Below are 23147 nucleotides of genomic sequence, written 5' to 3'. Positions count from 1 at the left end.
TTTTCCTTGGAACCCCATAAGAATCTTGATGATTTCACAATTTAAGGAAGACAAATGTCACAACGTAATTAGGGATCGCACAATACAGTAAGCTTATCTGCTTGTAAGTGCTTTACCCACTTCTATGGAACATGGGGGATTCTATACAAATATGTGAGAGTAAGAATGATTTTTTTCGTGTTTTATCTAAGATTTTCAATTGCCTTCATCATGACATACCAGACGTATTGCAAACCAGGTGCACAAAATGAGAGTTGTTTTGACTGAGTGGTCCAATCTCGGTATTGAAATATCTTCTTGAGCCTAATATTTCCTCCCAGAAGTATCTAAAAAGTTCACTTACTGCATGATGACCCATTGATTATTTGTTCTCTTTTTACTCTTAGTTTGCGTCTGGGGTGTTCCATGACGATACGACGTGATGGAATGCGACCAAAAAGAAGCCCTAACTGACGCGAAGGATCTTGCTCTTATTTCAGAGATATCGTCTTTTAAAGTTTAGAACTGGCGAAAACCGGTATATTGTAAATAGTCAAAAAAGTTTCGACATGTTTAATATGACGTTTTTTCATTGTTACGGATGCGACATTGAACCTAAATATCTCAATTGAAATTCCGAAGTCTTTGGAAAATCAGTGTAAAGCAAAGTTCACATACATGTTTCATTGGAGCCAGTAATTGCATTGTTACTGTCGCCAAAAAATTCAACTACTTTGAACGTTGTTATTGGTACGAATTAATGGCGCCGTTTACTGGGACTTGAAAATTTACGTGTTTACGAATGCAAAAACACTGCCACTAGTCACGTTTCATAAATGATTCCTTCATGAGCAAATCTTGATTCGGAAACTTCTACTTTAAAGGAAATTTAAAAATGACGAAAATTCGTCTCTAAGAAACTCCGCATTTCAGAAATTGAATGATATATTACATTTCAATGCAGTACTCATAAAAAGGGAATTGAGACAAGTAATTTGAGGTAACATTTTGGTTTATGGATTTCCGAAATCTCGGTTTTCAAAATTTGACACGCGGTAAAGAAGAAATTAGGAGCTTTCTTCCTTTCGGAAATTGTCAGGAAATGTTAAAGATACCATACAAGGCTGAAAGGGGATGTAAACGACACTTCAGTACGCAAAATAAAACTGCAAAATGCAGCTATATTGACTGAAACTTTCTCTAACGTAGTCACCCGAATAGATTTACATTCATCGAAACTACATAAATCCTTAAGGATTTTCGGTCCAGCAAGAGCAAACAAACTTATCAGATCAATAATTAAAATTCTCATCATGAAGTTTTCGGCAATTAACAGCTGTGTTCCTAAATTAAGATAATTATGTTCTTTATAAGTTCAATTCTTTGAACGCCTCAGTTCAGGTAATTAACCCGACTTAACTTGCAAAATTGGATACTAAAACTAGAGTGTAACAGACTATTTCAAGTTTGGTTTTTGAAGCCATCTGGTGTTAAAAAAATAATTTTTTCTATTTGTAAAAGGCCAGATTTTAAAACAAAGTCTCAATAAATATATTGATAAACATTTACAATGATCTAGACGGAATTAAAATCAATTTTGAAATTTTATATTTCTTGGTGCTGAGTTAACAGAAACGCCGTTCTTTTGGGATCAGTTATCCAAGCATTTTCTTCGGCAATATTTGCTTAGAAGAAAGATTGTTTTAGCTCGTTTGTTTGGGCAGGTACAGGTTAAAGGCTGCTATGTCTCCTCTAAAAGGTTTTAAAAATATTAGATATAGTTTGCTTTTGATCTGATTTAATCTGTTTTACATCTTATTGATTCATTCCATTCTCAACTTCAAATGGTTTGAGAATTGTAGCGTTTTTATCAAACCTCGTGATAAATGTGATTTTCTTGTACATGGTGTCCAGAAGTTCCTTTGCCAAATTTCAGGGCGTGAATGCTCGAGTCATTTTGTGCAGAAAAGTTCATATGAATATAGAATCCTCCTAGAATGGACAATACCCTTTCCTGACACTGTAAATATGAACGGAACGTGGTTCTATTTTTAGACTATCGACACAATGATATATCGCATCTCCCTGTGATAACAAAACCTGGACTTCGTAACTGCTTACCTTACTAAAATATCATACTCGAAAACTGAAAACTAATTGGGCAACTTTTAATGGGGAGCATTTCTCCCTCCGTAACTTTGTTTGAAGATTTGTTACGAAGGGGGATTGTTAAAGTTTAATCCTTTGTTAACTTGTACGAGGAATGTTTTAGTTATAGAGGATCCTCTAAGTGCGCTCCGCGCTATCTAATATAAAGTTCCTTGAAATTTTTCGATGAAAATTGACAAAGCCATGGCGTAACGAAGCCTTAAAAGCAGCGTATATGATGGCGAAAGAATGTTGTTTTATCAAGCATTATTTGCAATAAATTTAAACTTTTGCCCTTTATTGGGGTTGCAGATCCTTCGAAAGGAGAACTCGAATTAACGACACGTTATTACGAGCAAGGTCAGGGAAAACTTGAGCAAAAGCGCCGGGGGTATTTTGAGAATTTGACCCTATGGATTGATGCTCAAGGAAGTAGAATATCACTACCAAATTCAAAAGATGTGAGTAGCATCTGATGGTCTGATGGATTGGTTGTTTAGTGCTTGAATGTGTTTAGTTTTCAAGTATAAATTTTCGAATGCTGGGTGCATAAAACAACAGTATTTGTGCTCAACAACTACCCAGGGTCCCTGCTAAATTAGACATAAAATACCAGAAATTAAAGGTCATACAAAAATAGATCCGATCGGTATGTTTCTGCAACTCAATTATACATATCGGAATGTATTCGAACGGAGCCAAAAATAACAAACTAAAATAGGTATCAAAAATGCTCGTTCATTATCCACACACCCAATTTAGTCCCGACCGACACTCTGTAGATGGTTGTTTTATGGAAATCCAGTGCAAAATCCAAATTATACAAGGTGGGAGTTAAAAGTGAGAAAAAGGGGTAGATTAATATGATTAATTTCAATTCCCCTGGTGACCGCTCATCTTTTCGACAATTTTTTTATGTCATTCTTTATCACTTTGCTTTTTGAGTAATAAATTTCAGTGAAAAGCAATGATTTTTTCTTTTAATATTTTAACATTTTTAACCCCATGTAATATGACTCCGAGTTTTTTTTTGTTATTGTGGGTTCCTATTTGGTTTGTGTTCTGTAAAAATCTGTTTTTATTGGCTTTAAGACCTATTTCTCGATTCATACAGAATCCTTATTGTTGTTAATGAACAAAAAATCATTAACATTCCTAAATTATTTCTTCCCTCTGTTGTACATATATACTTTTTTATCATTCACTTTGAAATGCGGCCTACGCGCCCCCGCTCAATAAAGACTTTTTCAAGCACTGAGTAAAAATATAAAAAAGCCATTGGCATATCACAGTCTTTTTAACATTCAGCAATGTTCCACTTTTTTGTTTTGGCTTGTTAATTGGTTTTCACTTGAATTATTATTTTTGATTTTCTTGCATTCGGGCAAATAAAATAACTATTATCTATACACTCCAGAGCATGTTTTTCAAGTTACAGAAAACCTTGGTGTACTGTCAGTGGCGGATTTAGTAGTAAGTTGCGTCGAGTAATAGCTCCAGAACCCCCACTAAAATTCTTATGTCCGCCACTGGAGTTTTATTATTCTTGTTATCTAACATAGAACTCGAGTTAATAACGCTTTTAGCTATTTTCAGCTTCAGCGACTACAGACTACATATTTTTTGTCGCTCTCGGCTTGGAGTTTTATTAGTATAAGCAAACCACTGTTTCAATTAATTTCCTAAGAACTTTTTCATAAAGCTCCAGTTGATCTCTAGCCGTATCCTCATTATTCTATCATAAAATTTGCGATCGATTCCTAACATTTCTTCCCCTTTATGTACTTATAAATTAATTATCAAACCAAGTTCTTCTTCGCCGTAGTTAGTTAAAACTGCTATTATCTAAAATCGATACCCCGCGGGAGCAGTTGGGGTTATAAAATATGCACCGGCTTCGAAATCGGGTCCAACTCCGAAACTTTTTACACTATAACACGAAACAGATAAATTATTAGTTGTTCTATAGACTAAGTTCTTACTGATTTCTGAACTTTTTGACGTGAGAATGTTCCAGCCGGCGCGAGGAGTATTAGATTGGGATATCCATCATTCATGAAATTTGGAGAATATTTCAATGGGGGAAACCACTCGAAGTCCGCCCAGGATGAAGGGGATATACCCTAATCACTGCCAATCGAATTGCCTATGGAGGTCGAACCAAACATTTTCGGGTCAAAGTTATTAAACTAAAATTCTGAAACACAGGACATTTGGTCCTGGAAACTTCGCGAGACGCTATCAAGCGAATATCTTATCTCCAGAATAACTTCCAGGCAAAAGCTTATTTATCGTCCGAGCTTGACCGCTTTGTCCCCGGACGGTATCAGCGACGCGAAATTTGAATCGGACAATAGAGGAGGATGTTTCAAAATATCCTCGATGATAACTTAGAATTTATTTTGCCTCGAGAGTTTTGTTTTTATATTCATGGCAAAAAGTTTGCCGAGAAGAGGGAATGAGATGACAATGGAGATTATTGATATATGGGAATCATTATTTTGTTCAGTTCAATCGATCCATTGCGATGGTCGCGGAATATCTACGCTGCGATCAACAAATTGAACTTTGGAAAGAGAATGAAATATTAATCATTTCAATAAAAATTTGCCTCGCTTGGATGACCTTTGGCGATTTGCTGATAAGCAACGAGAGTCAGCTACCAATCCTCTAAAAATAATATTCGAGAAAGCTGTTCGTACTTGCCTTCAGGATTATTCTATTGAATTGAATCATTTAAGTTGTATATTTCTTACTAAACCAAGATCTACAGCATTCAGACAGAGTAAAGATTATTTGAATGATCTCTTCTAGCACATATTTTTCCAATTCGATCACAAACACATGCCTGAATACTGGGTTATTGAGAGTCAATGTTATTTAAATACAGGGTGTGCGTCTTTGGAGCTCAACCATGGAAATTTCGGTATCCATAAAAGATACGAGATAAAATTGCGCAATTTAGAGTTTAAGAATATATTGTTTTAAAATTTCCTCCATTTCCAAGCACAGCTCAATGTGTCTTCTTAAATTCTGCATTGATCTTAAACGAAAGGACGTGTTAATATCAACTTAATGCTTCTTATTTCGATCCTTAAAGTTATCATAATCTTGATATCAGTAAGTACAGATTCATAATAAAGGTCATTTATAGTTTCCATAAATAATCAAATAAGGAAAGATCTAATGAACGTATGTCTCGGTTATTTGAAATTGAACGAAACGGGTGATATTTATATTTTTTCAAGACACCCCATACCGCCTGACGAAGTATGCTTATTTCCTCTGCTATAATTAATAAAGATTCAAGATGGCGCCTATAAGAAAAAACAGAGTTGATGATGGTTGTCGAAAGCCAAAACGTCGAATTTAAAATATGGCATGGTCGCGTTGTAGAATAGGAAAAGTTGCAATCCTTCCTACAAAAATAAAAGCGTTTGACCAAAATTTCCAAAATCCTCATGGTTCAGCTTCAAAATGAACGTCCTATATACTCCTACAAAACCAAATTATTACGGGTAACATAACGGATTCAGGTTGAAATCCTATTATTTAATAAAAGAATAATCGATCCCAATAAGCAATCGATGGCTTGCTGAACTGAATGCCATTAATAATGCATGTTAGCCCCGATTGAATATTTACGTTCATGTCATTTACCTGCATTACCCCGGATTCTGGCGTAAATTATTAACAACCCTCAAGTTTTGCTTAGATCTTGGATCGTGGAAACTCGATTCGAATTTGTATGGTCGCTTAAATTCGAATTAATTATTTCGAATAATAGACAAGAATAAATTTAAGTCACTTTCAAGTCGAATTCTATCTTAAAGAAATGACAAAAACATCCTATTTTTAGAGCAATGCTCTCAAGAAATCCTCGTAAAATAGGTTTTTTTAAATAATCCCAGCTTTACATACGCGGGGCACTTAATGTCCTCGCATCTGCCGCAATTCCAGTTTGAAAGGATACGATTTGAATGGCAAGACGAAGGCTATAAATAATAACAGAGGACTTGCTTTATGTTGGGTTTTAATCAGGGATACCATCTACGTTTCCGTAAAGGAAAATATCCCAGCGGGCCAGAAAAAAATCAAATTATATTTGCGTAGATCATACCGGCAAATTTAAGATTCTCTTGGGCCATGCACGACAACCTCCTCGGATTGTTATGAGGGCATTATTTAGCATATGAGGACATACCAGAAAGGATATAGAGCCGATAACTTTCGAAAAAGAGGCCCCATCAGGCCACGGAAATATAAAACCTGGGAGTCTTTTTATTTTAAAAACATTTTTCTAGTTTCATGAGCACATTTTTGCGTGAAAAGCCTCTCCAAAGAATGCGGTAAAAGCCCGCTCGGTGACGTGTTTATATTTTTATAACTTTTAATGCACGGTGATGTGTGAGGGTTATGTTTCTCTTTATTACACGGTTCGCTTTTTTTCAGACTCCTGGTTGTTTAATGTCCCCGACAGAGTTTTGTTCAAAAACAAGGAATTTCGTATTATGCTACATACAGGGTGTTCATCTAATAACTCCTTGGATTCCTGTGAGTTTATTTGTAATTTCATAAAAAAATCAATAATGGGAATATACTATATGAGGTTTCAGGTTAATGAAGGTGAATTTTAAAATTAGTGACAATCCTACACAGGGAATCCCAAAAAAGTGGAACGTCATAAAGCGTAACTTTTTTAAATGGGACTACCTGCATGTTTTCACGTAAATAAGTTGTCAAAATTTAAAACAGTGTCGAAACTGTGGCAACGTATCCTAAACACTCAGAATCTTAGCCATGAATGCATGTTTTCCTGAAATAATTAATAATTTCATTAAGATTTAAGATAAATATGATATTTTATTCTAAAATGAAAAAAATTGAATTTTCTTTCATCCTACGTCATAAAAAACATATCATTCTATTTGAAAAAATCAAGAAAATCGAAATGAAAAAGATGAAAATTAAAGGTGATATTGTGAACACCCTGTATGTGTTTTTGACTAAACGAGTATTTGTGACTGCTAAGGTGACCTTACATGAGAATCCATCTAAAAATTATCAAAATCTTACTTAAACTAACTGCGATATTAATTTTTTATGCGACACTGCAAATGTCTACAATTTTTGTAAAACGTTATAGCTTGGAGTCCCAGGTAAAGAAATCTAAAAACTAACACAGATTCAAGATTTTATCGCGTAAAAAATTGCAAGTTATCTCATTTAAAAAAAATCCACTTAATGATGCTCCGTTTTTTGGGATACTCTGTAGGGTTGCCACTAATTTTAAAATTTACCTTCATTAGGCTCATAGCTTCATTAGCCTCATATACATTCCCATAATTAATTTTTTTATGAAATCACAAATAAACTCATAGTTCAACGAGTTGTTAAATGGACATTATACGGTGTATACATATGGTGTGGTCAAATTTGAAATGCAGGTATTGGAATCTTGGAAACTGTAAGAAATAGAAAAGTGGTTAAATGGGTAAAGTCCTAGAACATCTCATGAAAATCTCATATTTGGTTTAAAAATTGCTTTATCTTTTACCGTCTTCCAGCAAAGTGGGAACATTTTTCGAAAAATCCATTTTAAACATTACTTGATAGTTTTTACACTTTTTTGAGTGATTTGATGCATTGTATACATGGTCCTCTTGGAGGTTTCAAATATACATCGAAATCTGAGCCTAAATTTTCTATTCTAGATATTCAATATTGATTTTTTTAAAGATATTTGCACTTTTTTTTGGAGTCTGAAAGAATTTTAATATTATCCATACATCGTTCAACCAGAGGTTTCAAATGTACACCTACATTTTCAGTGGTCTGTTCAACATTAAAAGCGGTTCTTATAATATTTACACATTTTTGTGTGATTTAATGTGTTGTACACATGGTCGATCTGGAGGTTTCAAATATACATGAAAAGCGGTTTTTGTGATATTTACAAATTTTAAAATGATTTGATTTATTGTACAGATAATCCTTCTATAAGTTCAGATATACACCCATTTTTTTTTTATTGTAGATACCCGACACTCAAAAATAGTTATTAATTTAATATTGGCGATTTGCAACTGTATTTGGCATTTAACTCAAAAATTCGTTTCCCGAATTATAAAATAAATGTTGTTTTTATAAAATAATTCTTGGAAATAATTCAAGGAAAGAGAGAACTTCGGCCGGCCATGTCCAAATTACCCAAATTTCCCAGTAATCTAATCTCAAAGTCTATGCTTGCAGACTTATCCCAATTTAATGCTAATACACCCCCTTCGCCTACATTAATACAGAACAGCAGCAGCCTTATTCCGTAATCATCCACTAAAAGCTCATTACCAAAAGTCCCATTGCATCGCAGCAACTGAAAATTATGGATTAATTAAAAAGAACCAATTAAACGAGCCCGATAGCCGAAAGTAATTCCGGACCTGTTAATGAGACGGGGGGCGGAAGGGAGAACTTTGGAATAATCATCTGTTTCTCTCCCCGACCCGGTTTTTTGTGTCCGAAGTGAAAAAGAATAACAATTATTTGAAAGCAGTGTCAGAGAAGGGTAAAGAGCAATTGAAAGTAATGATATTTGGCATGTCCTTTGTATTTGTTTAGGGTTTTAGGTGACGTGGAAAAATCAGTGCTCATTTTCTTCCCAAAAAAAAAATTACGATGGCAAGCTTTTGTAGGGAAAATATTTTTCGGCTTTTGGTTTCTAGGAGAACCCTCGTAAACCAAGCAACACAATTTGCCGCAATATAGGAAGATTTGTGCGTTGAGCTTGTCCATTATGTCGGCGACAGGGTGCCATCTGAGGCGAGTAATTATCAATTTTATCAGAAATAAACCGGATAAAGCTGTCCAAGTCCAATTTAAAGTTTGTCGCCTCGAAAATTTCGGAGTAATTTGTCAAACCAATTAAATTATCTTATTTGCCTTCGTCGTTAGATTTGCAGCTTCCGTGATGGCTGAATGCCGCCCACACTGATGGGATACAACTAGGTTTGCGATTTAGGGCCATTTTGACTTAAATTGACATCATTTTTCAAAGTTTTCAAACGCGAGTTAGATTTTTGTAATAAATCATTCCCCTTCAGTTTGATAGATTATTCATATTAATCGAAAAAAAAAAATTTTATCTACAGTTCAATGTAATATTCAGATGTGTCAAGTACTGTATATTGTAAAAAAAAAACATAAAAAAACATATAATTTTCAGGGGGCTTTTCGAAACTTAAATGGCAGAAAACGGAAGAATTATGAGCCATCAGTCATTATTTATAGATATATAAAGGTGGCGCGTTATGGGCTTTTTTCTTAAGAGGTTTTTCATGCCAAGTTTTGGTTGCATTATACACTACCTACCTTATGAGAGGAAAATATCAAGCAACAAAAGCTGTTAAAAGCCTGCGTGTGTGTAGTTTGAATAGAATATTTTCTAATCTATCCTGGTTTTCGAATACGTTCAGGCTTCATTTTCTTTTCTAACCTGAATGATTTGAAACTCTTTAAAAGTCAATTCATTGAATTTTTTTATTCTCCCTAATTGCTTCAGGAGTTTAAATATTTTTAAATAGAAAGACTATAAGAGACTTTTAAATATTCCTATAAGCCTTATTTTTCATCCGAAATTTCCTAATGAAGTAAATGAAGTACATACCTTAATTAATACCATAAACATAATTAAAATAAGCTTAATGTAAATAAAAAATTAACAAGCTACGGCAAATTGCCCCTCTAGTCGTTAAAATTAAGCATGACGCCCTAAAAAAATATTGGTTTTGCAAGTTTTCCGCTTTAATTAATATAAAAATCAGGGAGATCTCCCTTCCTTCAGTGCTGCTATAAGGCTTTACCCTGGGGATACCGTAATTTTTCTCTTTAATTTCCCGAATATTTCTTTCCGATTATTTAGCTTTAGGTCCTGAACTCGCAATCTCCTATTAATACTCGAGCAATTTAATTTCAATTAACGTCATACCTAGTGATACTGCGGAACCAGGACTTGGATTTTCCTGGACCCACAACATAACAACGTTCCGGAAATTCTTGAAATATTTATATGAATAGAGGCTCTGCCGTTTCAGTTTTCAGTAAAATACAGCATCCCATCTGCTTTGACAACCCATGCAATTAAAACAGAGGGTAGGCATTCCTTTCAGGGAAGCGCCGCCCCTAAAACGTTAGAATAAGTATCAAGGGAGAGATTATGTTGCTTCGATTAGATCTCCTTTAAACATATTCCTTTCATCTTCTGTTTTAAGGTTCAATAGAGTTCCAGAAAGTTTGAACTTTGGAAATTTCATTAAGAAAATTAAGCTGTGGAATTTCGGCATCGACCTGGTATATAAATGCGTCCGTCAAAAACTACTCGAAATATTTTCTCAGGCCTGTCTTATTTCTCGGGCATGGTCTTCCATCATAATCAAAAATTGCGTTAAAACTTTCCTTGAAAGAGTCGCCCGGGAGTTGCTTCAGTGCCCATTCATCACCGACACGTTAGGTTGAGGGAAATTATTCCCATTTTTCCCTCCTCCAATAAATCCGTATAATTCTTAAGTACGACGAACTTTATATGGCCTAATTCTTAAAGTTGAAGGAGTTTGCTGAATTCTCGCTTTCACGTGAACGGAAGCGAAAGTTAAATAGCCTTATCGAGATTTATGATTCCCGTTTTAGAAGGTTTGATTTTCTAGCAGCATGGAAGTTTCTCGACAGTTTTATCAATTTAATTTCACTTCTGTGTTCAAATTTGCCATTTACTATTTTCATTAAAACCTCTTGTAGAAACTTTCCAGATTCTCGATAGATGAGGAAATCTCAATTAAAATGCTAATTCTGTTTTACAGTATCAAGCAGATAAATATCTGATTTAGGCAAGACTAACCCTTCCTTATCTCCTACTACACTTTTTTAAATAAAAGTTTGTTTATGCTGCTCCAAAGTCATTGCAAAGAGTATTAAATTTTATGGACAGTCCGTTTTCGTGTAGTGCCTGCTGCAGTCCGAAGTAATAAAATATTTTAGTTAATTACGTGTAAAGGGCTGAAAGAAGAAGATTACGCGCGCAGCTGAAGGCATTCGGTCATGTTTGTCAAGTTTTGTCCTACGGATCGCCTCTGTGGAGATTAGTCTCCTAAGGGGCAAAGCCCACAATCGGTTTTTCTTGAAAAACTCTTGTAAGTATCACTTTCGTTAACCCTATATATTGACTTCATTTCCTGATGTTGTCTAAAAATGTTGTTAAAGAAAATTACGTCTGCAGTCGAAGTTTGAGACCTGATGTGAAGCAGACATTTTTTTCGGTCAAGAGTGTAATGCTTCTTTTGGCCATTAGCACGTACACCGTTTTACACACAATTGATGTTTCTTCAATCTTCGGCATACAAGTTAAATCATTTTACATTTAGTTATTTAATTAAAGACGGTTAAAAAATTAACAACTTTACGGCCCGTTGCCAAAAGAAACGAGCTGTAAAAATAATACAACACCCGCTGATCGTAAATTCATTGTTTACCCCATGGAAACTAAAATATATACAAACAGTTTCGATCTATTTGTAAGTAAATTAATTTTCTGCTTATCTCATCCCTTATCATCCCTCCTATATCCCTGCGGAGAGGTCGAATAGAAGTACTTTTTGCTGATAAACTCGAGTATAACAAATTCCAAAGCCTCGCCATTCCTGGCCTTTATGAGGGACCTGAAGCCTTTACAAGTTGCGTAAAAGAGCGCTCAATAACGACAATTCTCCTCTAATGGCACATTGTCTTGACCAGTCCTTAGTGCGGTTTCACCCTTTAGGGTCATTTAGGGGCCCGAAGATTTATTTTGTTCGGTTGATTGAGGTGAATTAGCCATATCGAGCCGTTTTTCCTTGGAGAGTCCGCAATGGTTGATATGTTCGGTTGGTGGGATATTAGAATTAGTGTTGCCCAGTTTTTTAAAGTGTGCAACTACTAGCGGGATTTTCATATTGGAAAAATATATTATTCATGCTTTCAAACTCTGTTAATTCAAAGTCATCCTAAAGTGGAACAACTCCTGGAGCGACACAGATTTTCTCAGTTGTGTTCGATATGTAAATATCAAACTTCGGATGCGCATTTACAAATGCTCATTCTATCTTATAGCACAATTTTTATAAAATTGTTGCACTGCACCACCATTGGTTCAGAGCAACAATGAAAAACCAGCATTACTTACTTGGAATATCAAAATTGACAAATGAATGAAATTCTTAAGGATATTGAGAGAAACATAAATCGTGAAAACAGATAATTACTGATATCATTCAATTTCTTCAGGAAAATCGCTCAGGAATACTTTTAAGGGAAGTCATTCCGGGTTATGTCATCATCCAACTTAATAAGCATTTATTTACGCGCCATATTGAACTTATGTTCTTTGAAAATCCATCTTTAGTCACTATTAAATGCTAACTTGAACTAACTTAAACTAACACAACAAACAACTTTATTCAGCTGTCAAGGCTTCCTCATAAATTAATAAATTAAATAAATGTCAAATAATTAAAGGGAATTGACCGGTGTGTACACCAGATTTATCACCTATGGGCAGTGTTTTTAGCTAGATGAATTCGCTTGTATCTAATTCAATGTTAATTCACGCAGATAGCTTCCAAGTTTCCGACCATAAATCCTCGATTTGGTGGTCTTTAATGTGGGGAAAAATAGAATGGAATAGCATGTTCGCAATCTTCTCCAAAACGCTCCCAGCGTATCATTGACATTGACCCTTTTCCTACTAATATAGTTAGTTTGGATCGTTAAATTTAAGTGAACGGGAGAACTTATCTGGCACTCATGCCCTCCAATAAAATTTTAGGACCTAATAACGTCGGGTGCCGCAAAATACTTCCATATACAAGGACGTGCGAATATTACTCCACTAAATTAGATTAACTCCTTCTTTAACATGGAAACTTCGTACCGTTCCCTCTATGGTATAAGAGATCGTGCAAATATATTCTCATCGAGAATGACATCTCGCCAGCTAATTAGACTATATTACAAAAAGGTTGTGTTAATCTTAGTTGCGGGATTTGAAACTATGCTAGGGCTTTAATTAAGAAACCGCGGCTCAAAGTGGGAGTTATGCTAATTACTACGAGGCATTTTAGCGAAAATGCGTTTAATACATACCCCACATATGGAAAACCGGGGACTGCATTCATTGAATAGCAAATTCCTATTTGCGTATTAGAAATAATGATACGTCATCAATTTAAGATCAACATACAACTGAAAAGGGCTTGATTGAAATGAAAAATTGTTTAGGAACACTCTAAAATTTTGAGGTCAAAAAAAATATTAAAAAGACTTTCCAATGAATATTCTAGAATTTGAAAATTATCAAAAAAACATTGAAAAGGGATCAATTCTTAAAAAAATAAGTTGAAATGTTCTAAAGTTTGAAAAAAAAGCGAAAAGAACTTATCAATAATCAAATTATAAATTCAAAAAATCCCATATACCGCAATTTGTCCAGCTGTTACAAATGCGGCTAGCACAAATTCTCAGACGGACTTAAACTTTTCTGAAAACATTTTTAAAATCCTAAAACTTCCAAAATATATCGAAAACTTGGGAAGGTCCTTAAGTTATAAAAATTCCTAGTCCTCTAAAAAAAGAAAAAATACTTAGGGTCTTTGAAAAAGCATGTAACAGTTTCTGGAGTAGAATCGAAAACTTGAAAACGATTTTTATATAGAAACATTCTCTGGAACTAAGTATAAATTTCTAAAACTAATTTTTAAAAAAATACTAAAATTGTCGATTCATAAAATTTAAAAAGAGTTCAAAAATCACTAGAACATCGATGTGATGTTAAAATATTGCTAAAAATTTATTTAGACCTCCTATAGTTCTAAGAATTGGCAAATCAAGAGATTCAAAGCTCTCTATAACGTCATTCATAATTACGTTCGGGATTTTTGAAGGTCGATTCTTCGACTGGAAACATAAAAAAAAGTTCAAGTTTGCATGAAAAATGTTCCTTGTTCAAGGCTAAATTTTTTTTGGTACGTACCTAGAATGTACGCCCCTAATTAGAATTTTCTTTTGAGTGATCATCTTTAAATGATCGTAAGCAAACATTGAAACTTCGAACATAGTTGTAACTGACCCTGTATCTAAACGATTAGTCTAAAGGGCAAATTGAACAAAGCAGAAATACCTGGTATAACAATTCCGCTTGAGTGCAGCACCAACTAATTTACTGGGACAAATTTTATATATTTCAATACTGCAGTTCAGATTTTATTAAGGTTTTTCGATTTTTGAGGAAATTATTGAGGACTCAAAATATACTTTGGTGCTCTTCAAGGCCAAATCTCTTGTTTCTCTTCAATCCGTACAACAAAGTTTTAAAACCTCGCAGTATTTTGTTCATTCACCCTATACATAAACCAGTAATGTAAAAGATAAATTGAACAAAATTCCTAGCAGTAACACTCAGTATAAACAATTCTATTTAGATGAGAGACCCAGCATACTAGATAACTCTTATATTTTTCACTGGTGCAGTTCAGATCTTAATAAGCTTCTTCGGTTTGCGGAACTCATTGAGGGCTCTAAATACACTTTTGCACTCTTCAAGACCAAATCTCTGTTTCCTCTTCGATCTATACAACAAAGGTTTAAAACCTCGCGGTGCTGTGTTCATTTCAATATTCAGTGTTTTAGCGAAAACACAAATAGGACTTGATGGGAAAGAGAGGGAGAAAAAGGTGGAAAAAGCGGGTGCAATGTCCCGAATCCGCCTTCCCATAGATCAATTGCTGAACCCCCCGTTATCGAGCATTATTTTTTGTTTTCAATTTAAAATCACAAAGGAGTAGACTGTGTTCGGGGGCGCTCTCGACATTTCTATTGTTACTACATCCGACCGTCCAAGTGAAAACTGCCACGGAATAGTTTATAGATACATCGTATTGTTTGGATGAAATTCTCTCAATACTGGCACTGAAAATTGCCTTTTCTAAAAGTTTTTATACATTTTTAATCCCACTTTATGCGGAACAAAACATATCTCGACACATTAAGGTCAGTTCTTTTTTATCTTCAATTTAAAGTCACAAAAGCCCGTAGTATGCGCCACTCTCCAGTTTTCCATTGTGCCCGACAATAAAATTTTCGCGACCCTCAACAATCTCATTACTTCAAGTGCTTGGCACTAGCAATTACGGTTATGCGCTCTTATAATCATTTTAGGGAAATTCCGTCATCAAGCAATAGACTTTATTTTATACTTCGATGGTAAATTGTAAATAATCAAAGCAATTAAGAAAGCATTGCTTGAGTATGAAACATTATTCGGAGCTGGATAAACAAGGAAAATAGACTCACCTGGTACGGTCTTCAGGAACTTGTCCGGATGTGGCTGTGGTTACGTCACGGCTGAAACAACATCGGTTCGGGTTAGGTAAACGCAAAAGGCCGTTAATGAATCATGCATCTCTACTAATTTATTAATGGAGTAAGTAGGTTTATCGAGGGACGTTATTTTCGGTATATTTGTCTTTTCCTTTTGTTCTTATTTTGGACCTAAGGAATTACCTCCTGAAATTTAAGCACGCTATTCCCGAACAGCCTGTATTTCCTTGTGCTCTTTAATTAAAATAACAAATTATTTTTTTTTGTTCAGCAAGACGTAAAATACAACTTTACGCTCCCATTCGACGACTCAAAATGATACTTCTTCGCCATAACGTACAAAAATTTAAAAAATCACTCTAAACTTCTACGACTGCGGAAAATATGAAAGATTTCTTCTGGATTCTGTTGTAATTCCGCTGTAATTTCGCTCCAACTTATTAAAACTTGAATTGGGCCATTTACTCAATAACGCATTAATAAAAAAAATTAGTTCAAGGTAATTAATTTGATTGTAATCTGTCTGGAGAAAAACAATATCATTCCTGTATTAGCGTGTGAAAATGCACTTTACATATTCATGTAAGTGTGTAAATCACGCGCATGCGTACGTTACCTGTTATTGCTGACAGTTTATATTTTGTAATTTTCAGGTTATATTATTATTGTGTTTGTGTTTATTTTCAAAACAGTCGCAGGAAGAATTTCACAATTCGCTTAGCACAAGCAGCAAATGTAGAAATTTTGTTTCCTGTCCCTCTACGTCTCTACGTAGGTAAGAAATACATATATTTAAACGTTGCGTGGCTCATACTAACGACGGGTTCGTACGTTCATGCATTCCTATTATGATAACGAGGTACTTGTTTCGTTAATATTTTATCAACAACATCTATGGCAATTTTGATGGCACAATTGGCCAAATTCCTGAATCAAAAAAAACACACGGAGCCAAATTTTGCAATTTTCTAGACGTTTCCCCAATACTAATGCCCCATCACGAATAGATCACGGCAAATGTGCGCCACGTGTTTAAAATGCGGGATTTTTCACAATGGCAATAATTTGCTTTTATTTAGGAGTTTCTCAATAAATCTGGAGGTGGCGCACGAACGGGACCGGAATGCTTAAATCTGTTCCGTCATGTTCAACTCCTTCATTTTGAGGTGTCGAGGTTATGAATTCGTGATTTGCGTGTAACGACTAATTCGATTTAAATATGGCACGGTTGACACCCAAGTTTTGATGTAATTTTATTATTATTCCCCCATAGGAATTACGTACGTGGTGTGCGCGCTCATGGGTGAAACCCACGCGATGGTTTAAGTATGTATTACCCGTATAATTTACTCACTTGTGTGTATAAATTATGCAGATGAGTTTACAATTTCAGCCAGATTTATTAAGAAAGGAAATCTGCCCCTGGAGGAGGTTAATTGTATCATATGCATCGATTCAATGTAATCATACCTTACATTTGGTTTAGTTTGAGCCTCTTGGCCGTAGGGTTCGTAAAATGAATGCTTATTGTAGAAAATGGCACCTGGATAGTTCCACATTTTCCGTTTAAGAGCGCTGAGATATTAAAAAGGCATAATACAGAGAATTTTGATTATAGGACGACACAAACACATAAAAAAATTGACACTAAACTGGCACAACCACTACGTTCCTATGTCAAATCTACATACCTACCTAATTAACGCGAAATAAGCTATCGCCTAGATATATCCGAGGTGAGAAGTAAATAATACTATTGTGAATCAAAGGCGTATGAGTTATGAGCTTAATATTACAATATAATATGAATAATACTGTTGTATGGGGATTGTGTTCCAGAAAAGAGTAGATAGGTACAGTGAAATAAATAGGCAATGGTGCATTATATGTATACCAAGGTTGTGAAATACATTTTCATTATTATGACTTGATGTTAAAATTAAATCTGGAAACGCACAGCACTGAGGAATCTACGACGTGAGGGTCACAAGATTTCTTCATAATTCTTTCCACTATTAGATTTATTTAGATTTTATAAAATTATCATAAATTTAGTTAAATTAGACGTAAATAAAATCCAAGGCTCGAAAGCACTCTTGAATCTTAACTTCAACGACCACGTTGAAACCGTAAATATAATAAAACAAGGGATAATGGCGACGTTAGCTCTCTAGGTAAATAATAAGCCATTTGGGTGTCATTACTATTCTGTTATTTATCAATTTTTGAAAAAGTACAAGAAAACGTACTTTACATGTCGCTCACCACACCTATTGATGATGTCTTTTAAAGTTAATAGTGTAGGAAGTGAATTATTGTCCAACGTCAAAGTTTCGTTTCCACTTGCTTGACCTTCTTAACAGACATTTGTATCGGAGAGCAATAGCCAAGAAAAAATCAAAATCCACAGCAAATCAGGCCCTTCATCTCGAGTTTGGCCAATATATTAATTTGGTTAAAGTGTTTGAACATAATGCTCAAAGCCGATGAAATGAGTTATTCTTCAATAGACATAAACTTCCACGAAAGAAGTTTTCTTGTGCAGTTTGGATTTAACGGAAGCTTAAATATACTTGTTCTACATGACATAAATTGCGGCCTTAAGTGCTCCGTTTATTAGCTGGCAGAAGGCCAGCCATAACGTCCCAACTTTCCTATCTTGCGCTAGTGCTGCTGCTGCTTCTGGTAAAGGCGAGAAACCAAATTTAATCAACAAATTTTAAAGTTCTTAGTGCAGTAGCAAACTTTCAAGTCGTTTAGCTAATAATGAATAGCCCGATAAATTATTTGCTAATTTCACTACCGCCGAAGTTTGCTGCTCGAGAATTTTTATTTTCACGTTCCTGTGTAATGCAGCAGGTAGAGCGACTTCCGCAGTGAAGTTTCTTGTCTAACTTGACAAGTTATGTGGCTTAAAATGGAGAAATGGAATAAAAGTGGAAATCTCTGGGCATATATTCGACTGTTGCCGGACTGGCGAAATGTAACCTCGCGTTCCCCAAAATATATTGAGCCGTAGAAAATTCAATTCTCAAAATGTATTGTTGGCTATTTGCACCCGGCGCTTTATACGCTTTCGGAGGACCGACCGTGCTGACTAAAATATTGGCAGTTTCATTTATTTCAGACAAAAATGACTATCGTGAATTTGCCCCGTTCTCATTCAAGTGGGAACACCACCTAAATTTATTACCACGTGATATACCCAGGCAGGCGATGTATCGGTGCATTCGAGGGGAATGAGACTCTCCGATACGGGTTTAGATTTGATTTTTTCGGAGTTTCAATGCATCAGCCAAATCACCTCGTTTCAGATATTTGACAGAACTAAGTTTGATGAAACTCTGCACGTTTAATCTATGTATAGCGATTATTTAATATGTTTTTAAAAAGTAGGAGGAACAATTTCAAACAGAATGTGTAGAAATGACTAGGTCGATCTAGTCCAGCCCTAAACTTTTCATAATATGACCACTAACATCCGTAAGCGAATTAATTATTCACCAGCGATTTCTCCAGACGCGAACTGTGGGGCCTCGCTAGCGAACGCACGCCGTTTGGCAAATACGACTATCGCGCAAGCGTATTTGGCGAGTGTCCAAATTCATTATTATTCCATACGTTCGTATAAGATTCCTTTGATTCTCTATTCTATTAGTATTTAATATGAAACTTAAACGAAATCTTGTTTGGATTTATATTTACATATATTTTGTAAATAGTATTAGTAAGTAGTAAATAGTATATAAGCTATTAAAAAAATAATAATTATAAATCACGTTGGTTGGTACCATCCCACTTTTTAGATACATCCATGTATTTCCTATCTGATTGCACAAAGAACTACTAGACTAAATAGCAAAAAATTGATCCGTTTACATAATTTTTTACATTATTTTGCTTTAACCTTGCCTTATCTTATTGTGTCCTATTTGCAGTATTCATTCATGACTAATCGAACATGCCCAGACCAAAACAACGTTGCCAACAAACACATTATGATTTTTATCTTTTTTCGAACACGTCAAGCAAGAAATTAATTACATTAACTACATGTTGACAAGGTTTAGGCTTTAATTAAGCATGTGTAGCATTATTAATACAGCACAATGTGCAGTCTTCCCCACAACCTCCACTTTTGCATGTCCAAGTCAAGCACACCGAGCTCTACTTGCAGATAAGACTATTTTCAATTTAGATACGTCCCTAGTGCAGCTAAATAAATAAAGTAGCTTCCAGGAGACATTTCGCCGCTTTATCTGGAATAGTTTCCAGTTTCCATACCCAATCAGGCGGTATAAAAATATGGTCCTTCAGAACAAATCGAACATCCTTTCTTGCTGTACTCCGTACTGAGATCAAAGCGACTTGCGATAAGACTCCACCACGTCGAATGCAGAGGATGCTTTTGTGGAAATTTCATTATTATTTTTAGAGCAGGAAATGTGAAGCATATGTTATGCTCATGTGATATTTCGAATGACCGAACCTTTTTTTTATACCAAGCAAAACGAATGTCCCATTAAGATTAAACCGTTCAATTAATTAAAGGGGGTAATTTAGCAATGAGTTCGGATAGATTTTGGACAAAGGTGTCATTTTCTAGCTAAGCTCTCACTAATACGGCTTCAAATCATCGAATAATCCTAAATTTTCTCCTTCAAATTCCTAAAAGGAGCGGGCATGAAATATCAATAAAAACCGTCAGCCAATACGTAAGAACCAAGCAATTAATATCAATTCCCAACAAAATAGACTTATGATTTATGACCAGTCCTGCAAAGCAGCAGGTTCAATTTTTGTTCCTGATACGTTCTGGCTGACCGCTGGTAATTTTGATAAATTTCACTTTGATTGATTTATATAAATGTAAGTGGATGAAGGCGGCCCAGGAAACTTACTCTTACGATGATGGATTGAGACAGTTTGACGCTAGATATTTTCTCCATTACGGCATTATAGAGGATGTTGGAAATCTTGACTCGTTACCTTAAAGCTTAATAAATTGGCGTAAAATTGCCAGTGTACCATATACTATATGGTATCAGCTACCGAATGATATTTTCTCCGGTTTTCGAAGTGAGGAACAACCAGAAAACATATTTGGTATAATGAAAAACAACCTATTGAATGTAATGAGATTTTTTTACAGTTATTTATTTTTGTTAAACATAAAATAGCGAGAAACGAAAGAAACCTTTTTATGTGTTTTTATTTTATATTTTTAAAATTTGTATTAATGAACATTAACAATCCACCATTTAAACTGTTTTAAAGTTGAACAGTTTCTCCCAACACCCTTTCAATAAAATTCCTTCAAAAAATTGCTGCTGAATTCAGAAATTCGATAATATCGTTTTTTCAGAATTTTCGTAAAATTCTCAATTCTGGCATTATTTCCATGAGTAACTAAAGAGTTATTACCCTATATTTTTTTGATTTTTGAATTGCTCTGTTTTAGTTACTTTGCTAGCATATTTCCCAATTTCTCATAATTTACCGCATAAATTATTAAATAATATTTCCGCCATGTTTCTGGAATTCTGGAAAAACTATTACTATTCCAGAATCTTTGTAGTCCTATTTTCCCAAAATTTCCTAGAGAACTTCAAAATTTACCAATTCAACTCGCATAGTTCTTCTTTAAGGATTTCTTTTTTCGAATGTTCATGAAACAAATTCTGTGACACCAAAAAAATAAGGAAACGAGATAAAGAGGATCCCAAAGAATTATTCCAAAAAGTTCGACCACGTAAAATTATATTTAAATGAACAAGAACTGTCGAAAATGATGATATTACTCTGAAATCATAAAATCAATGCGAAATGTTGAACTAAAATCAAATGAAGCTTTAAATGAATCGAAACAGCGAAAATTCTGTTATTAACTATTAAATGACCATTTATTGTAGATGTAGCGTATTATAATATTAATACGGAACTCAGGTTCGGAACAATGAACAGTGTCAGGTATTTATAGAATAACCCCGAACATTCCAACAAGTAGACTAACAAAAGCTTGCCTCCAGCCTGCATACATAACTCCCACAAGATTGTAAATCAATGCTTTTAAATCTGAAGGATTCGCAATAAAATTCATGAAATGCGGGTCTGTGCAAATCGAGCAATTCACTAAATTTCAAACTTCTCTGAAACTTCAGACATCCATATGGAGGATTGAAAAGGTCTGATGCTTAATAAACCGACCTGGAATATTCCATGGATATGTTTACAGCTGGTGCGAAATGCTTCGGTTGTTTATATATATGTCTGGACTATGACCACACGAATAAAACTTAGAGCGATAAAAGGACAAAACTTGAACGAAATAAGGTTCCTTAAATCTATAAAAATAATATCGAATTCCCATTTCTTATTCCAGGTCCGTGGTGACCTAAAATGGTTTCATATTATAGTAATATTGATTTTAAAACAGCGCTTTTCCCCTTTCTTTTGGGGCTTATAATTTAATATATCGAATGTTTGCTAGTATGGCCGATGTCGCTTACGTGGGTTTCTATTGTAAGTGGGTGGATTCGAATGGAAGAAATGGGTTTCGCTCTTGGATATTTTCCACGGGTCAGATTGAATATTGAAAAAGTGGATAGATGATAGTCATATAAAAATGGAGGTATGGTTTGGAAGGATTTTGCAACTGGATTAAGCCGGATTTATTGGGAAAAAGTGTGTGTACCTGTCGGGGATTACAAAAGTGCTTAAAATACTTTACGTTACGTTAAATTATACAGTATGGAAGCTTTGGATGGAACAGTCTATACAACTAAGTCCATATAACTAAGACGCCAAACATATGCGGCCAAAATCCTCGGGCATGCCGATTTTTATTTTTTCTTGCGGTTTTTTTGATGATAAATTCATATATACAGGGTATTCCAAAAATCTGGTACGACCACCAACTTTGTTTTTTCAAATGGAAACATCTATTTATTATTTTGTTTTCGAATTCTACGCAAAATTCTAAATGTGTTTCATGTACCATATCCTATACCTAAACGCAACATCTCGAGTTTATTCTGAATTTTAGTAAGTTATTGTAATTTTAAATATTTTGTTTTTATCATTGTATAGGGTGTAACATAAGTAGGGGTTTTCCTTTTAACACGACATAGACCTCAAAAAACTAACCATTATTTTTATATAAGATTTTTTTGAAATCTCCAAAAACAACCAAAATATGCGCCTATAAAAGTTTTAATAAGTAACATATCTTTAGCTAGTGCTCACTCCAGGACTGGCTACAAAAAGTGTTCAAAATTGTCTACATTGGTTTCATTTGCACAAATTGTTGCTCGCCTTATCCACGACTTTGTGCATGCTATTAGAAACATTCTGGTGACACTCCCCATACATATATCAACAACATATCCACCAATTCGTGATTCGAGTAATTATGAGCCATTATCAATGTAATAGTATCAATAGCGACAGTTTATTAAAATAACACCTGAAGCTAAACTTCACAACTGATTTTTAAGCGGCATGGGTAAATTACATAAAAATAGTAAACATTAAATGTTTTTTGCGTTTTTCCAATAGGTGATAATTTTTTGAGGGACATTTTATTTTTTTTACATTGAATTTACTATTATATTTATGGA

The 23147-nt window shown here is 34.6% G+C and overlaps 1 protein-coding gene across 4 annotated transcripts in view; it reads right to left on the bottom strand.

Moving 5' to 3' along the window:
• bru1 (bruno 1) overlaps window positions 1-23147 on the bottom strand; it is a 247314-nt gene that overhangs the window by 196463 nt on the left and 27704 nt on the right. For 2 of the 4 annotated variants that reach the window (XM_066404802.1, XM_066404801.1), the window contains exon 2: window positions 15502-15552. Coding sequence is in view for 1 of the 4 variants with exons in the window: in XM_066404798.1 (XP_066260895.1) it covers window positions 15502-15552; window positions 16999-17087 (140 nt within the window). In the remaining 3 variants the exon portion in view is untranslated. Of the gene's footprint in view, window positions 1-15501; window positions 15553-16998; window positions 17127-23147 lie in introns of those variants that run through there. The other 2 variants (XM_066404798.1, XM_066404805.1) reach the window with 2 other exon arrangements.

This window comes from Euwallacea similis, chromosome 36 (genome assembly GCF_039881205.1).
Source record: "Euwallacea similis isolate ESF13 chromosome 36, ESF131.1, whole genome shotgun sequence".
In the NCBI taxonomy this organism is placed as follows: Eukaryota; Metazoa; Arthropoda; class Insecta; order Coleoptera; family Curculionidae; genus Euwallacea; species Euwallacea similis.
The sequence above is the reverse complement of the archived record's forward strand: the minus strand, read 5'-3'. Positions and strand labels throughout refer to the sequence as shown.